Raw genomic sequence first — 21,430 nt, 5'->3', positions numbered from 1 at the left:
CATTTGTATTATTAATGTAATTGTAATGTAATAAAATGATAAATATTGGCCGATACCGATCAGCCCGATAAAATCGGTGTCAAGTCTACTTAAGAGAGACTACACAATAGTTTTAATATTACAAAAAAAAAAGTTTTTTTTTTTTCAAGAATAAAGATGTATTGTTATGGGAACAGTCAAAATATCAGGATAAAAAGAATAATTTCAAAGAAATAAGTCTTCATACCACGGGCAGATTTCTTAAAAAACATTTTGACCTTATAAAATTTTCTCTAATGCTGATTCTTAGAGAGTCTCCCCTTCATTTGCACTTGTGGGCATATTAGTATAGCATTATTAAAGTAACAGTGAAACTAATTACGTACAGTGCTGTTATTTCCCCCCGCCAGTATAGTACTTATTATGGAAAAAGAATACTAACCATATTCACTTTTGGCCCAGTTTTGCATATAATATAGGGTTGATTAATGTTTGAACAGCTTATTCCATTTTGTCAGCGCTCAGTGCGTTTCCTTTATTGTTCACAGCTAGAAGAAAATCGCCCCTTTGTCATATTACAATTTCTCCTTAAGTATGTTGAAACAAAAGAAAGCAAGCATAGGCTGGAGAATGACATTTATTTTGGTCATGCAAATAAGTCTTCTTGCCTATTCTCCCAGTGATGCGCGGCAATGAATACTTCATGGTTTGTTTCATTAAGCAGCATTAATTGTGTTATTTTTGTTTTTTTTAATTAAAAAAAAAAAAAACCTTGGCACGTATTCTTCCATACTCACCATCCATGCTGAGCAACAATTTTGAGGCAAACATAATTTTGAGCACCCTTGTTTGGACATCTGATAACGTCCAAGTGGAGGAAGGACGTGCGATAGAACGAAGAGTCGACGTGAAGGCACTTAAAATAAAAAGGAGGATTGGGATTTTGCTAAAAGTTCTTGAGTGAATGCGTGTGTTTGAGAAATGGAGGGGACTTAGGAGTACTGCTTGGTGAACCTCTGGTGGAACTCCTTCACTTTGCTCAGGAGGATCTTCAGCTTGTCGGTGGGAGGCAGAATGGTCATCCTATAAAAGAACAACAACAACAGGTTAAAAACAGAAACAGCATGTACATAGAACAATTTTGATACTTTTCATATTTCTCTGGGTGACTCCATTCCAGAAGGATAGCAGCAATTTAACCCCCCACAACACGACAGTAATACAGACGACATCTAAAAAGCAAGCACGTTTTGGCTGATTGTATTACTTGTGAACAACTGAGCCTTTCGGGGAGGCTCCTTTTATACCCAATCACGACGCTCGCCTGTTCCAAATTATAACCTGTTCACCTGTGGAATGGTCCAAACAGTGTTTTTTTTTTTTTTTGTTTTTTTTTTAAGCATAACTCAACTTTTCCAGTATTTTGTTGGCCCTGTCCCAGCTTTTTGGAATGTGTTCAATTCAAAATGAGAATATTTGAAAAATAATAATAATGGTAATCAGTCTGAACATTAAATAATTTGTGTTTGTAGTGTATTCACTTGAATATCGGTTGAAAAGGATGTTCAAAAAGTTTCTCTTGAAATAAAATGTACAATTAAAACATGAAATCTAATCAAAGATATTAGAATGAAATGTGTTTTTTTTTTAAACTGTAAAGTATATTTTTTATTTTAACGTACAGTACTTTTTGAGTATGTTGTATTTAACCCTAAAGTACAGTGCAATAAATTGCATTTAATCTTTATCTGTTTTTAAAATTCTATTGAAGTACAACTTTTTTTTTTTTTTTTTTTTTTTAAACTTTGATGTGCAACACATTTACAACTGAATCATTTTATTTTACTATATTGATCTATTTATGTTTAAACTGTGCTTAATGTTAGTGGCTTACAATAATGAATTACCTTTTACGAGTCAAAACTTGTTTTCGGTGAACAAAAAGGCCGACTAAGCTACCGTATTATAACGTTGGTCATTATGGAAGTATTTTTTTGAGGTGGTTATTGGTGTAAAAAGTTTGAGAACCACTGATCTATGAATTTAACTCCAGAAAGTGTGTTTTGCTTTGTTTTTTGGGCTTTTTTTTTTTTTTTTTTTTTATAATTCCACCATCCAACTATCAAACTACAGCTAGGTGGCAATGTCTTCGACACGTGAATTTTGCTGTTCATCTCCTTTTTAGAGAATACCAAGTTGTGCAAAAAGTACTGAAACATTGAACTGTTGGACGAGTACATTCAAAAGTTTAGAGGTCAACTTAGGTTAACTGGCCCCACAACTTAGGTTAACCTTTAGTTTAGGTCCATATATAAATTTGAACCGAAAGCCCAGTATCCCTCATTTTTGGTGAGTGTATTTTGTATATATTTACACTGACTAGTTAATAAACATAAAGCATTTAATTCATTTTAATATTTGTTTTTACTTTACTGTACCAACTTTTTTTATATATAGACGTCATGCTTTACGCCGCATAAAGAACCAACTCAAGCACGTTATGCTACAAAAACACGATCACACAAGTTTCTTTTCATTTCTCCATGAGCCGATTAATATAATTAGAATCTCAAGCCCTTGAAAAGTACGCCACTCAGAATTGAAGTCCTTTAAAAATAAATCTCTGTAACGCAACATTAAGAGTCTTTTTTTAACATCCGTAGGAAAGCTGTCAGAGAGCAAGAGGACCGAGTTGTTAAACCGAGCCATGCGTCTTCAGCGGCGGAGCGTTTAAAGATTTCCGCCTACTTTGAAGGATCACCGGTAAGAGAAATGGTTCAATAGCGCCGATAAAGCAGAAAGCTTCTCCTCCTAATTTTGTAGGAGCGGATACAAAAACAATCGATCCATCTGCCGCAGAGTCAATAAGCAACTCTGGCCTCAAATACATACATAGAGGAATTAATTAAGATGCCTCTTGTCCTTTATGAGGACAACATAGCGAAGAACTTAACCGTTTTTTTAAATATGTAAGACGAGGTTCAGTTTCACGTCACAATCAATGAGTCCCGGCCCTACTTGGTGAAATATTGAACTGGTTTACCATTTACGATTGCTCACCCTGACTGTTTCCAGAGCAGATCAGGGAGGTAAAAAATTACTCTCCACACACCCCACACCACAGGATAATTGCTCGGGTAAATCTTTCAGAGATATTTAAAAAAATCGGGACTTTGCTGACTTTGATGGGAAGGGAGGGAAAATGTTCAAATTTGGCTCGATTATTGGTATTACGCGTGTACCTGGCTTTAGGACACTGGCGTTTGTGTACCTGAAGTGGTAGGTTCCGTCCTTCTGCCCGAAGCCGCTTCCAGGAACGAGGCAGATCCCCGTCTCCTCCAGCAGCCTCATGCAGTAGAACATGTCAGGTTGTTGGCCTTTTCCCTAAAAATGTGTTTAATTAAAACAACGCAGCACAGCTATCACAACAACACTCCATTGAGGGCCCCTTATTCAACATTTAAAGGGAAACATTTTCAGTTAAAATAATATTTTAACAACAATTAAAAGTCAGAGAAAGCACCGCATGAAGCTCCTCAACTCACTTCAACATGGTTCCTTGGCATTAAGATGAATGTAACATGCGCGTATTTGGAATGTGGAAGAGCGCTGGAGTAACTGGAGAACACACAAACAAGTACATGCAAAGTCCAAACAGGAAGGCCGAGATTTCAACCCAGAACGTTTCAACGGTGAGGCACACGTGCTAACCCAAACACCGTGCTGCTGCATAAAGCCGAACAAAATTCTGTTCTTTTTTTACCAATTAGCATTGGGGCTCAACTGGGTGCCATTGTAGTTGTGATCGTGGCTGTGAGAACTCAGCGACACACCGAAAGTACTGAATGCACCGTTATTTTCAACCCAAAAATTACAAGGGTTTGGATTTAACATTCTGGAGTGAAGTGGGCCCAAATGAAAGCAAACGGACTTGTTTTTTGAAGCAGCTATGTATTGTGAAGCTCTTGAGCCTCATTCACGGTTGTCGTTCAGCCTCCACATTGGGCCGCAGCGCACTTTCCTCGTCCGGGGTCACTCGAACGCTGCAGCGGCCTTCAGAGGCTTCAGACGGCGACATCACGCGCTCGATTTCCACGGAACCAATAGATTTTGCTGTGAAGCGACGGGCAATGCACGGAGACGGCTAACGGATTACGCGGCCCGCTCGCTTTAACTACGTCCCACGGCGTCGCCGCTAAACAAGCCGTCGCTGGTTCGCAGCGCCGACGCCAAGCGATTGCGCCGCTCCCTGATGACGCCGAGGGAAGTTAACAAGGATCAATCGGCAGGTCGCCTGACCTTTTCATGTGTGAAGCTGATCAGATTCCCGCTCTTGGCGGACAACCGTGTCACCGTAAAGAGGCACAGCTTTGTGTTGTGAAACAGTCGAAATGTATTCACTGAAGGCAAGGTGAACATTCTCTCGAAGGACAGCACATTAAAAGGGGCATGTTATGGAAAGTTTACTTTTTAATTGTTTGTATACAAGTTGTTGCATCTCGAGTGGTGATAATTTATAGAATAACGGTGCGGTGGTGGGGCTGATTCGCATTTGGTGATGTGTCCATGTGCTTCCTCGGGGGGAAAAAAGAAATAAATAACCCAAATAAGCGGTGAATCGGGGTCATAAACAACAACAAATAAACGGAGGATTGTTTCCATTTTTCCTATGGCGAAAAAAAAAACATTGCAAGTCCAAAAACTTGTTTTTACGGTAAAACACGTACCGCAGCTTCATTGACAGCCTTCTCTGGAATGCTAATACGAGGGAAGGAGTACATGGCGCCCTGCACAGGATTGCAGCTGATGCCAGGCACAGTGTTTAGCACCTCCTCCGTCAGTTTGGCCTTGTCTGCTAAGGCACTTAGGGTGGCTGTACGCTCCTGAATGGAAACAACAAAAACAAAACAACAAAAAGTGTCAAAGAAATGTCTGGAAAAACTAATTTCGTTCGTCTCTTTCATGACGTTTCTTTTTTTTACCTTCATAAATTTGTCGTAGGACGGCTCTCCGGGCCGCGGCGGGTTGACCACGAGGTCCATCAGCGCCTGTCCGGGAACGGGCGGGCACAGGCGCACCGACACCAGCTTGGTCAGCTGCGCTTTCACCTCGTCGTCCATGTTGATGATCTCCATGTAGCCGCCGCGGAAGCCACACCTGGGAGGAGAACAAAAATACACGAAATGCAAAGTGAGACGCGTTGAGACTTGACCTAATCACAATCAAGACTAGAATATTGACATTTGTCAATGTTTTTAATTTGACATTAAAGAGGACGTTAAGACACCAGGAAATAGTTTCGAACTGTGGGGGTGGGAAAACATGATACCTCCAAATCTAAGACTTTAAAAATACATTCTTAAATAATCATATTTAATAAATGATCTAATAAATAATAGTAATTCAATAAAATAATTCTGGTCTCTGAATGGAAAGGAAGCGTGGGTCTGTCTGCCGCTAGGGATCTGTTCTTAATTGCCCTACCTGGATAAATAAAGGTTAAATAGAAACTGAAGGCCACTTCCATCAAATTGACAAACTCTCATTCGTTAAATTCGTTAATTAGGAGTGGGTAACATGGTCTCAATATTACAACACAATATTTATTTTAATTTTCAACAAATCTTGTTTGACATACTGACGCGTCTCTGCCGATGACTCAACAGCGCGACGTGTTGAGCTCCGCCCTGCATAAGCAAACTGGACTGTATTACTTTCGACCACTGCGACAGCAGTGGTCGAATGTTTTGGGATCCTTTCCATTGTAAATGAGCGGGGGGTAGAAAAAAAAAAAAAAAAAAACATGCAAAAGTGAACCAAAGAGAAGTGCTTGGTGGAAGAGTCCTCACTTACTCTCCCATGTAACACTTGGAGGTGGAGTGGAAGGAGGCCAGTTCCACCGTGTTGGAGTACTCGGGCCCCATTTCAAACAGCACTTTCTTGAAAGAGTGAAATTGGCACCCGTCGGCGTACACGTTATCCTGGTACACCTGGCGAGAAGAGCGCGTAATGACAAGGAACGTTTGGCCGCGTTTGTTTGCGAACGAGTCGGGTTCCCGAGAGGTTACCTCGTCGGCCATGAGGAACAGACGCTCCTTGGCGGCGAATCGGATGACGTCTTCGATGCACTTCCTGTTCTGGACCTGGCCTGCGGGGCAGAGGGAGTTGATGAGCCGCCGTGTGTTGCTTTGCAGCCATCTCGTGGCTCTACTCAAAGGCAGAATTAAATAATACAAGGGTTACTCAAAGTAGTTTTCAAAAACACAATATGGATATAAGTAGGAGTCTATTTGAGTCTTATGGCTTACTAGTACCACTACGCCATTTAAACTGTGCTTGGGCCCACTTGACAGCTAATGTCTTCAAAAAAAACAAAAAAAAAAAAAAAGAAGTCCACAGGACACTTGGTCAGTCAAAGGCACATGTATGTATCATATGCTGTAGCTATTCACCATAACCGCCATTTGCACAATAGCAATCAAGAGAATGACTCTCAATAATCCAGTCGAAAAAAGGCTACGGCGGACTTGGTCACGCATCGGCACATGCTTGTGTTCAATATAGGCAATGTACGTGTTATGATTCATGCAATCGCTCCTCTCACCAGTTATTTATGATAACCTCCACCTTGCACAACTGAAATAAACAGAACTACCGGAAATAAAAAAATATGAATCCAACAAGACAAAAAAGTCCACAGTATCCTCGATCCTGCACGGACAAATGCGCATCTCATTATTATTTTTTTCATTCAACCTTTATTTAACCAGGAGAAATCTCTTTTCCAAGAGTGTCTTAGTCACATGTTGATTCATGCTATGGCTGCTCTCGTCAGTTATTCATATAACCCCCTTGCACAATAGAAATAAAGCCAAGTACCACCGGGTATTTTGGTCCATGTAGTGTATTTAGAGCCTCTCTGGTGCACTTCATTTGACGCAGCAACCAGAGAATGTGCGGATCTGACAAACTAACAAAGACAGCCTTTCTCTTGAGTGAGTTCACTCAGTTGCCACGGATACACGTCAGCTGACTGCTTACAGTTGGCTGGCGAGCTCTCGGTGTGAATAATCCAATAAGATTCACCCAAATGTTTTTATCCCCCCCCCCCCCCCACATAGAAATAACGTTTTAAAGCAAAATTACACACGAAAGGGCCCTTTACCCGTGGGGTTCCCCGGATTGATGACGCACAGGGCTCGAGGGTTGCAGTGGCCCCGGGCCTCGTTCAGAGCCCGCTGCAGCTCGCTGATGTCCATGCTCCAGCAGGCCTCCTCGTTGAGGTAGTAGTTGATCTGCACGGCGCCCAGCTCGGCCAGCGCCGCCGAGTACAGAGGGTACTGCGGGATGGAGATCATGACGCCGGTGCGGGCCGCGCCCTCGCCGCACACCAGCAGCTTGAGCATGGTCTAAACGGGACGGGGAAAAAAATAATAAGAACAAAATCAAGGCTTATAAGCATTTTCCTCACTTAGTGGCCTATACGCTAAGAAACACAATCTATTGCCTGACGCTGTGCCTCAATAAATTAAACTCAAATAAATAGGTGGTGCCACTAGGTGGGCGTCATTAGCAAAATTAACTCATTTGTGGTGTTCTAAATCTTGATTTGTACACATACAATTCATTTCATGAAGCTGGTGAATTATCACAATATACTAATTAGAGGTGTAACAATGAACCGATTAATCAACAACTAATCAACTGTCAAATTGATTAACAATTATTTTGATAATCCATTAATCGTTTAGACATTGTTTGATTTAAAATTGTCCAAATTCTCACAATTTTAGGATTTTAGTAGTAAATATTCTCAAATTTCTGTTGTCCTCCATAAAAGCAGACTGATTATTTTGTGTTTAATCAAAAATAAGACATTTGCAAACATCTGCTTTTAGTTTGAAAATCAATCATCAAAATTTGTCACTATTTTCTGACGTTATGGGCCAAACCAGTAACTGAATCATGATCAATTTATCTTTGTGTATTTTCTGCACTGTCAATTTAAAATGTTGTTTTTTAATAAAGGATTGTAAATTAAAATGTTTTTTATCTGATTTATCGAAAAAATAATCGAGAGATTAATCGATTATTAAAATAATTGTTAGTTCCAGCCCTAGTACTTGTACAACATATTAAGTAATACAATATCAAATGTGTATTTTTACGTAAATGTATTAAAAACATTATTTTAATTAAGTAGCCAATTTTATTTGTGGTGAATTTTAGTAAAAACAAAAAATAAAACCTGAAGAAATATCTAAAAATTAATTGTAAAAAAAAAAAAAAAAAAAAAAAATAAAATCAACAACTTACTTTATTTCTCATTAGTGACTGGGTGTACAGTATGATGTGCGATCAGCTTGAGCCCAAAATTATCGGCTAGTTTGTTTCAAATCAATAAAATTCAGCCCAAATAGTAATGACAATTCCAAACAGGCACTTTCAGGAGTCCTATAATTTATGAACTACAGTATAGTTTGAATTTAAGAGACCAAACTCACAAGCGTGATTCATTGGTGACCTCTGGTGGTCATTGCGTGCTACTACAACTCAGCGTCCACTTCAAGTGAGTGCTTGTGTATACAATGAAGTGGTGGTGTAGCTTTAAGTTTGTAGTTTCAGTTAGTTTAGGTTTTTGCCGTTTTTAGTCAGCAAACTCCACCTTTAAGTGTCTTTCTACATGTGATAAAAATAATCATCATAATTCTTTACCACAATGCCATCGCTGGCCCCCGTGGTGAGGTAAATGTTGTCCGGGTCGCAGTAGACGCCGCCGTCCCTTTGTTGGACGTAGCGGGCCACGTCCTGCCGCACAGAGTCGATGCCTTGACTGGCACTGTACGAACCTGAAGAATAGAAAAATAATCAGCAAAAGCGGTTATAGTGACGTGAGCGCAGTGCAAGGTTGTAATAATTTCCATAATTAGCCCCCAAAGGTGAGCAAAACATCAGACAGTAAAAGCCTTTAAGTATGATGCCGTTTCTTACTGAATTTTGAAGGGCCGATTGGAATTTCCCCCTCATATTTGTTGACATAGTCAGATTATTCTGCATTTTTTTTTTTTTTAATTTATTATTATTATTTTTTTTTTTTTTTGCATTTTTTTATTTTTTTATCCTTTGTTGCTCAATGCATATGCAGAATTCCATGATCTATGACGAAGTTATTTTAGATTTATTTTACTTTCGATTTAGTTATTTAGTAATTATATAATTGACCATATTATAAGGGGTGGGGAAACTTTTTCTGATCAGGATGCATTCCATTTCTGTTTTGTTTTTTTAAACTAATTTTTATTAAATAAACATTCAGATTTTATAGAAACGTGATATATAACATATAGACTATTTATATTACAAGAAATGAAAAAATACATCAAATTACAAAATAAATTAATTAAAATGCAAATGAATTACAGTTTGACAAATTCCTTATTGATTGGTCCCAATTTTGTCCACATGGTGCATATGGAAGCCTGATTATATCATTCCAGTCCTCCATATTAACTTGCAAATAAATATGTTTATTATCATACATTAGGAGAATTTGTGGGTTAAATGCGGTTAACATTTCTCAGAGTTTTTATTTAATTTAAGAGTTGCATAGTGGGCTGGGCTCTTCCGGGCCATAAATATAAACCCTCGCGCTGTAGGTTGCCCATTCCAGAAGTACCACTACAAGTCGCCATGACAACATAGAGCCACAAAGCGACCCCCTACCCCGAGAAGGAGGAGAAGAAGGGGCGTTAACGTCCGTCATGCGTATAAAAGCTTTTTGTTTGGCCGGGGATGAAATAGTGCAACACACCCATGCTGTTGCCGCCGCAGGACTGTAGGATGCGGCGTGCTCTACTTTTGGTGTCCTCTGGAAACGTGCTGTCGTTGAGCAGCTCGGGGTAGGAGCAAAGCGCCAACACCTTGAAAACGGCACACGGGGAGGAGGCGTAAAAGTCAAAGGACGTGCCAATGTCTACCACTTCATCTTATTAAGTTGTTACGGTTGAGAAGGGAGAAGCTTACCTGTCGAAAGAAGGTGATTGGCTGCTGGCCCATGGCGTGCGCATCCCCAATGTTGGCTTTGATGACCTCCTGGAAGGGCTTCTTCCTCCCCTGCATGACACAAACACGAACAAACGCCTTTCAAGCTGTGCAACGCAAGCTTTTTTTGTGTCTGACATTTTTGGGGTTTGGCTCACAATTTGTTGTTAAATTGCAGCGCTTGGACAGAACTCAAACTTAAATGCTAGCAGATTGTGCCCGATAAAATGATGAAGGCTGAGAGCAATGCAGCTGAGGGCCTACAACTGAAAAACACGCTGTGATTCATTAGTGGCTGGTTGTTAGTTTGCCGCTTTGGCTCACATATTAACCACTTAAATGCTGTCCAACCTACCGTATGTCCTCAAATACGGCGGACTTCAAACCGCAGGTTATATAAAAAAGAATGAAACATTTAAACAACCGAGAGCAAGCAAGAATCGGATACCTTCAGATCGGAATCGGGCCTTTTCCAAGTATGGAAAATCTGATACAGTACGTATTGAATATCTACCACGGGGGATCCACTGTAGTCCTAACAAAATTGGTTGACATACAAATTTTTCTGACAAATACAGCTTGCGTTCACAACTGCTTCATGACATCAACACGGAACGCGCACTTGTGCTTTCTCTCACACAGTGTAAACATATTTTGCTCCGCGTGTCACATATTTCAAGTAAATTGGAGGTTTTTTGTTTGTTTGTTTGTTTTTTGCTGTAAATTAGCCCTCAGTATGACTCCCGAGAAAGTGCAAAGAGTAAGCGATTGTGCAACTAAGAAGCTGAAGATTTGGGAACCTCCACGAAAAAAAAGTGGGAGATAGTTGGTAGTCAGGAAGAGGACCTTCCTAGGAAAGGTAGTACCTTTTAGGAGTCCAGGAACCTTTGGGGTGGAGTATTTATATTGGATTGCAACCTGGAGTTGAGTAAATAAACGATGAGAAAATGCAGTCTCTTTTATTTTATGCGGTCTATTAGGGTGCTTACACTGTAGCACAGCACCAGATGACTGCAAAGTTGATTTAAAAACAAAAACACAAAACATGGGAGCATAATGCTAATGTCAGCGTCTTAGCACAGTGACACATTACACAGTTGCCTTTAAACCTCCTACGTGATGGCTTGGGAGGCAGCGTCTATGGCATCCATAAACATAAAGAGGTCTGCTTTCCGAGGCCGTAATGTAAAGTTTGTTTAGGCTGGCGCAGCTGCGAGCCAGGAGCGAGTTGAACGCAACATTAACTGACACGTGTACAAACAAACGTGGCTGCGCGCACTCTGTGCACACTCGCAGAGGAGGGCAGCTTTCACATTCAACATTCCGCTGAAATCAAAACAGCCCGTTTGTCCCATTAAACGGAGGTAATGGGAGTCTCTTGTCGCCTCATTGGTCAGAGAGAGCGAGAAAAAAAAAAAAAGGTCTGGGCCAATCAAGTTAGCCGGAGTGCGTCACACCCCAAAGTCACCCCACGGTGGATCTTTTATCACTGATAAGTCAGTTGTAAGAACTACAGTATTTACTAGACAGTGGAAAACTGGTTCACCATATTGATAGTTGATTTCCTTTATCAATCTGAAGGACATTGAACGAGGAATGAAATGTTTTAAAATGTGCGTAGCAGAGAGAATGATTGTCGTTGAGTGACAGCAGTGTACCTTGTGCCGTCATCGACGTCAAGTGAGCAAATGAAGACTGCAGCCGCTAAAATCCAGCCGGGTCCTCGGAATTTCATTATTATTTTTTTTAACTAAATGATATAACAAATTTGCCTTTAACAATCAAACTGCATCATTTGCAATCTATCGGCTCCTGAGGCTATGATCTAAACGGCTTTGCAATTTAAATGTACAATCAAACTGTGACAAAGCTCCTGTTTGCTGTTGGTAAATATGAACAAGTCAATAAAGCATCAAATAGATAATAAAATGCGCCTAAAACTACATATTACAAAAGTTGCAGTGGTATTAAGACATTAAATTTCATTTACTTTCTGTTTGTCAGGGTCCCCGTTTAGGCAGCAAAGTGTCGGGGTTGACACTGTGTATGCCCTTGAATGGTTGCCGCCACTGAACAAAATAGCATAACAGACTAAAAACTACCAATTACTGCAGATGTAGTGGTCTAAATATAAATTCTGTTTGAAAGGCAACCCGTTTAGCCAGCAAACTAGTCAGGCTGACATTATGTGCGCCCTTGGCTGTTTGCTGCCACTCAACACAAATCAGCATAGAGACAAGAGGACTAGCCTAAAAACACAAATTACAAAAGCTGTAGAGGTGCTGACGTGCTTATTTGGGCGACTTTAGTGAGGCAACCCATTTAGGCAGCAATCTAGCTCGGCGGAAACTATACTGAAGATGCAGAAAAAAGGCTCTTTTTTTTTACGGTCTGCATGCCTTGGTTGTGTCAGCGCGTGGGAAGACCGACAACAAAAGCCTTGTGTGTGTGTGTGTGTGTGTGTGTGTGTGTGTGTGTGCCGGTTGATTATCAGCCTGCATACCCATGAGGACAACATAACAAAGGCAGCAATGTACAAAGTGCATCTGCGCGGAGCTTTCAGTAGGACACTTTTTAACTGGTGGCTGCAAACGTTTTTTGCGAGTTAGAAAAAAAAAAAAAGGACTTGCGAAGATACAAAGTATGTCATGTGCACAAATGTTTTTGGATGAGCTTTTTCGCTGTAGTCATTTTAACGGAGTAAACAATTAATCGACAACTAATCGATGAGCAAATTAATCACCAGCCACTGTATTTCGATGATCAGTTAGAGATTTGAAAATTGTCTGAATCCTCGGAATGTCAGCCTCTCAATATTTGCAAACATCTGCTTTTACTTTGGAAAAGAGTACTCAATATTTCTGACTATTGTCCGACATGTAACCGACCAAATCACAAACTGAATCTTAAACAGTTTATTTTTGTGCATTTTCTGCACTGTCAAATTGAAGTAATGTCTTGTTTTTGAATAAAGGGATGAAAATGAAAAGGTTTTTTTTAGCCGATTCATCGATTGATGGAAAACAAAAATTTGACAGATTAATCAATGATTAAAATAATTATTTTTTGCAGCCCCAAATGATAGCTTGATAGACTTGGTCGAAGCCAAGTGCCTCAATCCATTTTTCACGTCTACTCTGTAAACAAATACAGCGCGCCTTCGCCATTGGCTAACAGTCATGGTTAGCGATACACATTCGGCAGTTTGCCAACTCATTTGAAACGGCCTCAGGCCAACGTGAATATCAGTACAGCACTAAAAATAAACAAGTGAGGTGCAAATGAAATTTCCAGCTGCATTTAAGAAGCCTCTGGAGGCCAATGTAACCCAAAAAAATGTCATTAGTGTTTTTTATAGCATAAAATATGATCGGAATTCATAAAATATGATCAGAATTCAGATAGATCAAACTGTTATTGTTGCACTTTCCTAAAAAGAAGAAAAACTATTGATGTTGCACAACTTGATTCCCTCTTCGATCCTGTTCCTTTAAAGACTAAACATCCAAATAAATACCTCTTAGTACACCAGGGGAGGATTCCTGCTGGTTGAAGGTCACAGCTGTCCATGCACAATGGTTGGCTACCCAACTGGGAGGCGCACATGTATATTTCCACGGCAAGCTGCACTCCGTACCATTAGAGCGTTGCCACATCCAGACCAAGAGGGCAGCCTGAGGCCCAGCTCACAGCTAACGGCAATAAAGTGGTCACACTACATCCATCCGTCCAGCCGTTTTTTATAGCGCTTGTCCTCGTCGTGGGTGAGCTGGAGCCTATCGCGGCTGACTTTTGGCGAGAGTCGGGGTACACCCTGAACTGGCCGCCAGTCACTAGTGCACCAGGGCTCTTTCACCAAAGACGTTGACAGTTTTTCCACTTAACAAAGAACTTGTGAGATAAAGAGAGGCAACAGGTGCGTCGCTAGTCAAGGCTTTTACTCCACAGGAGGAAAACTGCTAGATAATGTCCAAATCAGTAGTTGAGCAGATAAAGAAATGTCACTGGAGAACCCTTGTTGGGTTAAAACCTCAATGATTAACCGACAGATGGACTTTTGCCAAGAGGATATGGGCACAAGCGTCTAAGTGATAACCCGCTGAGTTGTCATCAGAGGTATTTTTGAAGTGGCAATGACATACGCGAGAAGCTTTTAGCAGGAGAAAGTAAATATACCTCGTCCATTTCCACCCCAGTGATAACGCAAGGCTGTCGCTTGGATGACCGTTCAGGTGGCGCATGAACAAATGGGTGTCATTCTTCACGACGACGTCACGTTATTGTAGACGTTATGTAAGCATCTTTATGCTCTGAGGACACTTCATTAGGCACACCAGATTTTTTTTTTTTTTAATGAGAGCCAATGCAAAATAATGCATAAGAAATACTGGAGATATTTTATTTCTGACCAATTAATTGTCTCTTGTCGGGGCTGAATGTGCCCAAAAAACGCATGCAAAATATTTCAGTAGGGCTCAGGAGATTATCAGAATTGTTTACAAGCGCACGACTGATTGCTCTAGCGTAAACTGTTGCATCTCACTTGATTAGATGTATTTATTATAGCTTTACTTTTCTAATTGCTTCTACTGCATTTTGCACAATATTATTTTTATTGGCGCATTATTCGTGTTTGTATTTTCCTTCTCTCTTATTGTATCACACCAAGGAGTAGAATTCCAATTTCGCTAACGCTAACATATATTCAAATATCAAGAAGAAAGTGACTTTCGGCAATGGTCGCCACAGTGAGTCGCTCGCATGATTTGTGCGGCACAGTTTTTACGAGCAATGCCCAATTAATATTACTACAAAAGCTGATTGGTACCTGCTCGGGTGGTGGGACGAATTTATTGATGTGACCCCAGAGAACTTTGTGAACATGTCAGAACAACCTAAACTGTCTGGAGCACAGGCCAACAGCACGAGTCCGATGCTCTTGCCAGTAGTAGTAGCACTGCTGTCATTGTCATCTGAGGGAGATGCAGTAGAGATGAAGTGGAGAGTGACCCGCGTGATGCTTTTCATCACAAAGATATCAATATTAAACTATTTGAAATTGAAAACTATGGAAATGTTAATATTCTCATCAATTACAGTAAAAAAAAAAAAAAGGTTGAGATGATTCACTTATCAGGTAAAAATCAAGGAGAATTTTAAGGACTTTAGGAAATCGGAGAATTTTCTCAAAGTCACACTGTAGTTGATGATATTAACATATTCGTATGTGTGGGTTTGCCTTGGGACCCTAAAGGTCACGACACGAACTACAATAATTGATCCATTTTTACGAATACTTCTCTGTCGGTGTCAAACAAAAGTGAGCTTGATCACGTTTTAACCGTTGAGCAGGTGTGCCTAATAATGGGAACACTGAGTGTATATTCGCAATGAATCGCCCTTCAAAAGTTTTTTTTTGGGGGGGGGGGGGACACACACCAAAACACGGTAAAAGTCAAATTGAAGGATTAAAAAAAGTGACCCACCTCGAAGAGCTCTTTCTCCAGCTCCACCGCGCGTTGCACGATGGGCCCCCGCACGGCGTACTCCACCATCTTCACCGTGGGGTTCATGGTGTCGATGGTCAGCACTTTGCCCCGCGGCGAGGCTCCGTTCTCGGCCACGCTCTCCTTGGGCAGCCCGCAGCGAGTGGCGGTGAGGCCGGCCATGGCTCTGGCGGGCAGAAAGGGAGAGGTCAGTGAACGCACCGCGGGTACACCACCGCAGCCGCCGGCAGCGGCTAACGCTTCACCCCGGCTTCGAGTCAAACCGAGGCGGGCAACTTTGCCGTGTGACAGCCTCCCTATCCTGGCCGCTGCCATGTTCTCCTGATTCGGTTTTCGTTGAGTTAACTCGAGAGAAGTTCAGCGATAAACTGAGCAAGTGCAAGCCGCCACCGTGACCGTGAATCCCTCTTGGACTTTAATCAGGGTAAAAGTCCAAAAATTAAAAAAGTGATAAACGCGGGGGGGCGGAATAAAATACAGGAGATATTCCCAAACATCCTCTTTACGTGGATTATTTATTTTTTTCTTTTGGGGGAAAAAAAGAGGGGGGATTTGGAACGGGCTGTGCACACATGGCAACGCTTTCAAGCAAGGGTATCCCTCCCACTTTCTTTTGACGATATCATCCCTCCCCTTCCAACGCACCAGGCTCGGTTCTGCACAAGGTTTGGATCCTGACGTGACGGCGAGGCTGGATGCAACCCACAGAGACCGGCAGATTGATAGTAAAGGAGGGTTTTGTTTTTTTTCTCGACTGCAAAATAAGCAGGGAGGAATGCTCCTCCTATTTTGGACTCTATCCCCTTTTATTCATAGATCTGCTCGGGGCCCCAAAATGTGTTACAGTAAAATCACATCTTTTATGTTCTTATGGCGATAAATTATGGATTTTGATAAATTTGGGTTACCAAAAGACAAATTTGTTTGGAATTTAAAGACAGTGAACGCACTCCTGTTTAAACATTTTAAAAATTAGACCATAACACATACAGTTTAACCTAAACACATTTATAAAGCACCTTTCAAGTGAACCAACTATTCTTAAGAATAAAAACGTTTTAGATGAATTATGCTATACAGTATATCATAAAAAAAATCATACATATTAAAATTAAATAAATATGATAATCAATTTGTTATTGGGCATACATTTAAAAACAATTGCAATAAGCTGCTTGTGCAGATCTTAAAACTAATACTGCACTGCTTTAATAATAACAACTATAAACAACATAGTCTTTACGAGGGCATCGCTTGTGCGCAGCCATCTTCAGGTCACCCGCAGGCTGATTTTCAGTCGGGTTTAGGTCTGGGCTCTGATTGGTTTTGTGTTGGTGCAACAAGGACATTATTAGATTTCATTGGTGGTATAGTCAAAATGCAGCAAATCGCAAAATGGGAAAAAAGAATCAAAGGACATTATCGTCATATAGTTGCATTTTTATCATAATACATTTCACATAGACAGCATTTACAGTTCATATAGATCTCTCCACCACACTAAACATATTGTTAAATGAATACCTCTTTGACGGTGTCACTCAAAACCGATGCTGATTATTATCATCTGTGGATTGGATCTGTTCGGAGTTGTACGTGGTCGCCCTTTTTGAATAACACGTATGATTATTAGTTGTACTATTTTTCTTTTTATCTTTGCGATTGTCTTGTACACTCCTAGTAATGAATGAGTGACTTCAAACAGGAAGTGGTTTGTATGGTCTACACATGATTGGGTATGATGATGATGGTGATTAAAGAAATGAAATAACAGTTTATGCGGTGAAAACACAAAGCAGTTAAGGGGAGTTTGTTTAGTTGTTAATTGTTTAGTAAAGAACAATAACCCTTAAATTTAGGGACTAATTCAAATAAAACGTGTATGTGTAGTATTTTTTCCCCACTGTAATTTTGTTGTCCATTTCCATTGATTTGTCATTAAACAATACAATCCCATTAAGAAAATACACATCTTTAGCCTCTTTTAAACACAACAAATTGTTGCTTCAGAGCTGTAACAGTGGTCTGTGAATGTATCTGTCAGATAAGAATTAATCTAGCTTGATGTGGCGGCACGGTAGATGACTGGTTAGAGCGTCTGCCTCACAGTTCTGAGGACCTTGGTTCAATCCCGGCCCCGCCTGTGTGGAGTTTGCATGTTCTCCCCGTGCCTGCGTGGGTTTTCGCCGGGCACTCCGGTTTCCTTCCACATCCCAAAAACACGCATGGTAGGTTAATTGAAGACTCTAAATTGCCCGTAGGTGTGAATATGAGTGCGAATGGTTGTTTGTTTATATGTGCCCTGGCAACCAGTTCAGGGTGTAGCCCGCCACCTGCCCAACGGTCCCGCGACCCTTGTGAGGATAAGCGACTCAGATAATGGATGGCTAGATAGTTTGATGTATAAAATAGCAGTGGGACGATTGCTTTCGGCACAACAGGGCGAGAGAAGAGAGTATCTGATCTCCACTTGTAAATTGGCCTAACAGCTGAGGCGGCATTTATTTGCCTGTTGCCTTTCAAATGGAACTCCCTGAAGCGGGACAATGCCGTCCGTGACTCAAGTGCATGCTCGCACAGCTGCTGCGCGTTGCTCATTGATTTTGGCGACATCAGAGCAACGACTGCTTTCAACACAACAAAAAGAGTCTAAGTTAAACTTTACAATCTGGTCATGACTAAAATTCTCAGGTTAACTTACACTCCATGCTGCAACGGTGCCTTTCAAACACAGGGCAGAGATGTCTCAGAGTAAAAGAGGCTTGTTACGACTCTAGCAGGAAATTTGGGAGCTGACTTTCCGCCCCCATTATGTGTCTGTGTCGTCTATTCAGAACAGTGATACAGGGGGGGGGGGGGAATAAGTTGGCTAATAAAGATCCTGAATCAAGATAGGACTTTTAAGCCTTGGTGGCAGTTAGAAATAAGGTCATTAGAAATCAGTAGCAGCAGTAATACTTGAGAGAGTCTGTGCAGCGATGTTGTTCAGGGCAAATGTCGGCGCCGTCGGCAGTGCCAGGAGGAAGAGTTGATGCTGTGGCGTCTGAAGTGCGAAACTTTTACACTCGTCTGTGACCAAATAGCACTGCTGTGGCTGGTGGGAGAATCCAGCAACAAAGTCCTCTGTGTTCCACTGGTGGGCGGCGCCCTCCTCCGCCGTGGCGGCCTCCGCCTCCTCCTGCTTGAAGTAGCGCGTCATGCAGAAAACGTAGAAGAGCTTGAGGAGCTCCCAGCAGCGAGCCGCAGAGGGCGAGGGCGGGTCGCTTTGGGGCCGGGCGCACGAGGGGGCGGGCACGCAGGAGACGGAGCGGTGGCTCTCGCGGTTGATGAGGAGGAAGGCCAGCACGTCGGGGCGTACGGTCACGGATGGGGGAAGACAGCTTTCTCCTAAAGCGAGGCAGTCTCTCAGGGTGTCCGTCAGGGGTGACCAGAAGCGACCCACCAGGGCACTCTCTGCGCCGTGAAGGGAGGGCAAAGGGCCACACAGCACACACACGTCGGCCCCCAGGAGCAGCTGGAAGCGGAGGAGGCGGTGGGCCACGGTGGGGCTGCCCTGAGGGAGGAACACCGGGTAGTCACAGGAGGCGGCACCGGAGTCTGAGAGGACCCGCATTAAAGCCGAGAGCAGGACTATTTCCCGCGGGGCCAGGCGCCACCACATCTCCGTGGCAGCGACGACCCGCCCGTGGACCAGGAGGCAGCCGAACTCGCTTTCAGCAGCTTTGGCGAAGCCCTGCACGGCCTCCTGGAGGAGGGTCGGCTGCGGGGGCAGAAAGCAGTCGGCGCAGTGCGTCAGGTGGCCCAGGACCCCCGGGCGACGCTCCGCCAGCAGCTCGTCGATGAGGCCGAAGCATGAGCGCAGGTCCCTCTTCAGTCGCTCCACGTTCCTCGCGTTGACCAGCTCGTCCTGGCCCAGGACCATCACCATGCAGCTCCACACGTTCTCCAGGAGGCGCTGGAGATGTAGGCGCTCCCCTTTACTGCTGTCCGCAGCCTGGCCCGCCTGGTGAGCCGCGCTCACGGCGATGAGCATCAAGCTGTCCTGGAAGACTCGCCACACCACTCTCCCGCCGCCCTCCGTCTCACAACTGGACAACAGCACCCCTTGTCCTCTTCCGAACATGTGAACGCCATTCAGGGAGCCAATGATTGAGAAGGGGAGCTGTCTGGAGGCACCCCTTGTAAATAGGGGAACCCCGCTGTTGGCTGTGAGGCACACAAGCTGTATGGACCCCTCCTGGAACATAATGCTAGGGCTGGCCGATTGTTTGATTTGATCGATTACAGTAATTCCCTGCACATACGTGGTTCACGTTTCGCTAATTAAATCACTTGCTGAAAAACTTTCTGGAATGTCATAAGATGCCCCAAGATGGTGCCAAACCTCTGTCTAATAGGGAAGTAGTACATCTGTATGAAGGAACTATGTTGAAGTGATACATCCCAAATGACAGACAAGCTTTGTATGTCGGGGAGGAGCTACGTTTAGGATTTCTTACATTTTTGGGGACCAGGGACTTCTTACAGGGGGGAATTTTTCCAAGGACCAAGAACATAAATGCGAACGTCAGTTTTTAACCTTTCAACCTAAATATTCATAATCTATTACAAAGAAATCCAAATAAATGTAATTAATTTAAATACTTCTCCATTTTGCCTATTTGATATGCACTGCTTCCCCTAACAACATGGCTGCTTACAGAGGAGCCAGTTTACAAAAACAGTCAGTGTTGCCGGCTTTGTGATTTAGTCGCTATATTTAGTCTTTTCCGACCCCTGGAAGACAATAATACTATATTTTAATAGTCACTAAAAAAAAAAAAAAAAAAACAGCTAACACGAACGGAATATTTTTTAATTTTTGTTTTTATTGTTTTGCGAGGGACTCAGAAAGGAGCCAAGTGGAATGCAATCAGTGTACATAAAATGCATCTATTAATAAATCAAAATCTATTAAAAATTTGATTTTTATAAGGGAAAAAAATATATTTAAAGGCCATATCGCCCAGCCCAAGATCATGCTTATGAAAGTGATAATGGAGATAAATAAAAACAGTCATGTCGCTAGCATGCTAGCTCGCTAATCACTGGCGGATGAGCCGTTACCATCGGCTGCTGTTAGCATTAAACTAGTTAAGACATCAAACTACAACTATCATGCAGCAAAGGTGGACTTTTTTTTCCTTTTTACTCCACTAGCAGGTTTTCAGCCAAGGGGAATGAACATGCTGGGTGAAGGGAAACGGGTTACCGTCGTTTCCACAGCAACGCGGTCCCATGATTCATTTCTTCGACCGGTGTCGGCAGGGAGCGTTTCATTTTGGCCAGTCCAAAAGCAGCCTTTAGCGGTACACTCGTTGTCACGCAACGGTCCCTCGCGTAAACGCTCCAGTCTCTCGAAGTCTGTGTGTGTTTTTGTTTTATCGTGTTCCTCTTTTCACATTTTTTTTTGATACGGTGACGTCGGTCTTCTTCTACTGCTAATACGTCTTCTTCTCGCTTGGTTGGTGTGTCTGCGCCATCGTCTGGCGAGAGTGTGAATCTCGAATTGACCTGATATACTTCCTACCCATTACCGACATGAAGTCAGTAAACATAATAGAAAATACATTATTGATTTCTTTTTTAAATTTGTCTTCATTTCACAAACATTTGGTACACGTTTATTTTTAAATCGATGTAGGATCGGACGTTTATTGTAAAAAAAACAAAAACGGTGACGTCAGTAGAATTACTTCTCGCGAGATGTGCTTAACGTAACTGCTGTCAGAGGCATTCTCGAAGACACTATCTTTAATTTACTATACTTATACGTACTATACTATTATTTATGGGGTCCTACAGTTTTATGTTGACTGAGTTATGTATTAACGCAATATAATTACACTATTTAAACATGCTAC

The 21,430-nt window shown here is 42.1% G+C and overlaps 2 protein-coding genes across 4 annotated transcripts; both read right to left on the bottom strand.

Annotated features, from left to right (window-relative positions):
• Positions 1-629: 629 nt before the first annotated feature.
• On the bottom strand, positions 630-20,981 carry gpt (glutamic--pyruvic transaminase). 3 transcript variants are annotated; one of them, XM_061693792.1, is made up of 12 exons: positions 20,779-20,981; positions 15,507-15,693; positions 10,003-10,092; positions 9,791-9,899; positions 8,695-8,828; positions 7,145-7,388; positions 6,048-6,127; positions 5,833-5,969; positions 4,962-5,136; positions 4,707-4,862; positions 3,251-3,363; positions 630-1,062 (listed from the first exon to the last, which is right to left on the bottom strand). In XM_061693792.1, exons 1-12 carry the CDS (start codon positions 20,844-20,846, stop codon positions 972-974), a joined length of 1,584 nt encoding a protein of 527 aa, XP_061549776.1. In that variant the 5' UTR covers positions 20,847-20,981; the 3' UTR covers positions 630-971. The 3 variants fall into 3 exon arrangements, with proteins under 3 accessions (XP_061549776.1, XP_061549777.1, XP_061549774.1); XM_061693793.1 differs by lacking the exon at positions 20,779-20,981 and adding an exon at positions 16,173-16,238; XM_061693790.1 differs by lacking the exon at positions 20,779-20,981 and having other exon boundaries at positions 15,507-16,046.
• Positions 16,957-20,856, bottom strand: fuz (fuzzy planar cell polarity protein). Its single transcript, XM_061693794.1, has one exon. It carries the CDS (start codon positions 19,771-19,773, stop codon positions 18,460-18,462), a length of 1,314 nt encoding a protein of 437 aa, XP_061549778.1. The 5' UTR covers positions 19,774-20,856; the 3' UTR covers positions 16,957-18,459.
• Positions 20,982-21,430: the final 449 nt, after the last annotated feature.

The sequence above is a fragment of the Phycodurus eques genome, chromosome 13, assembly GCF_024500275.1.
Source record: "Phycodurus eques isolate BA_2022a chromosome 13, UOR_Pequ_1.1, whole genome shotgun sequence".
NCBI classification, from domain to species: domain Eukaryota; kingdom Metazoa; phylum Chordata; class Actinopteri; order Syngnathiformes; family Syngnathidae; genus Phycodurus; species Phycodurus eques.
Note: the sequence above shows the minus strand (reverse complement) of the source record. Positions and strands in the feature narration are given on the sequence as shown.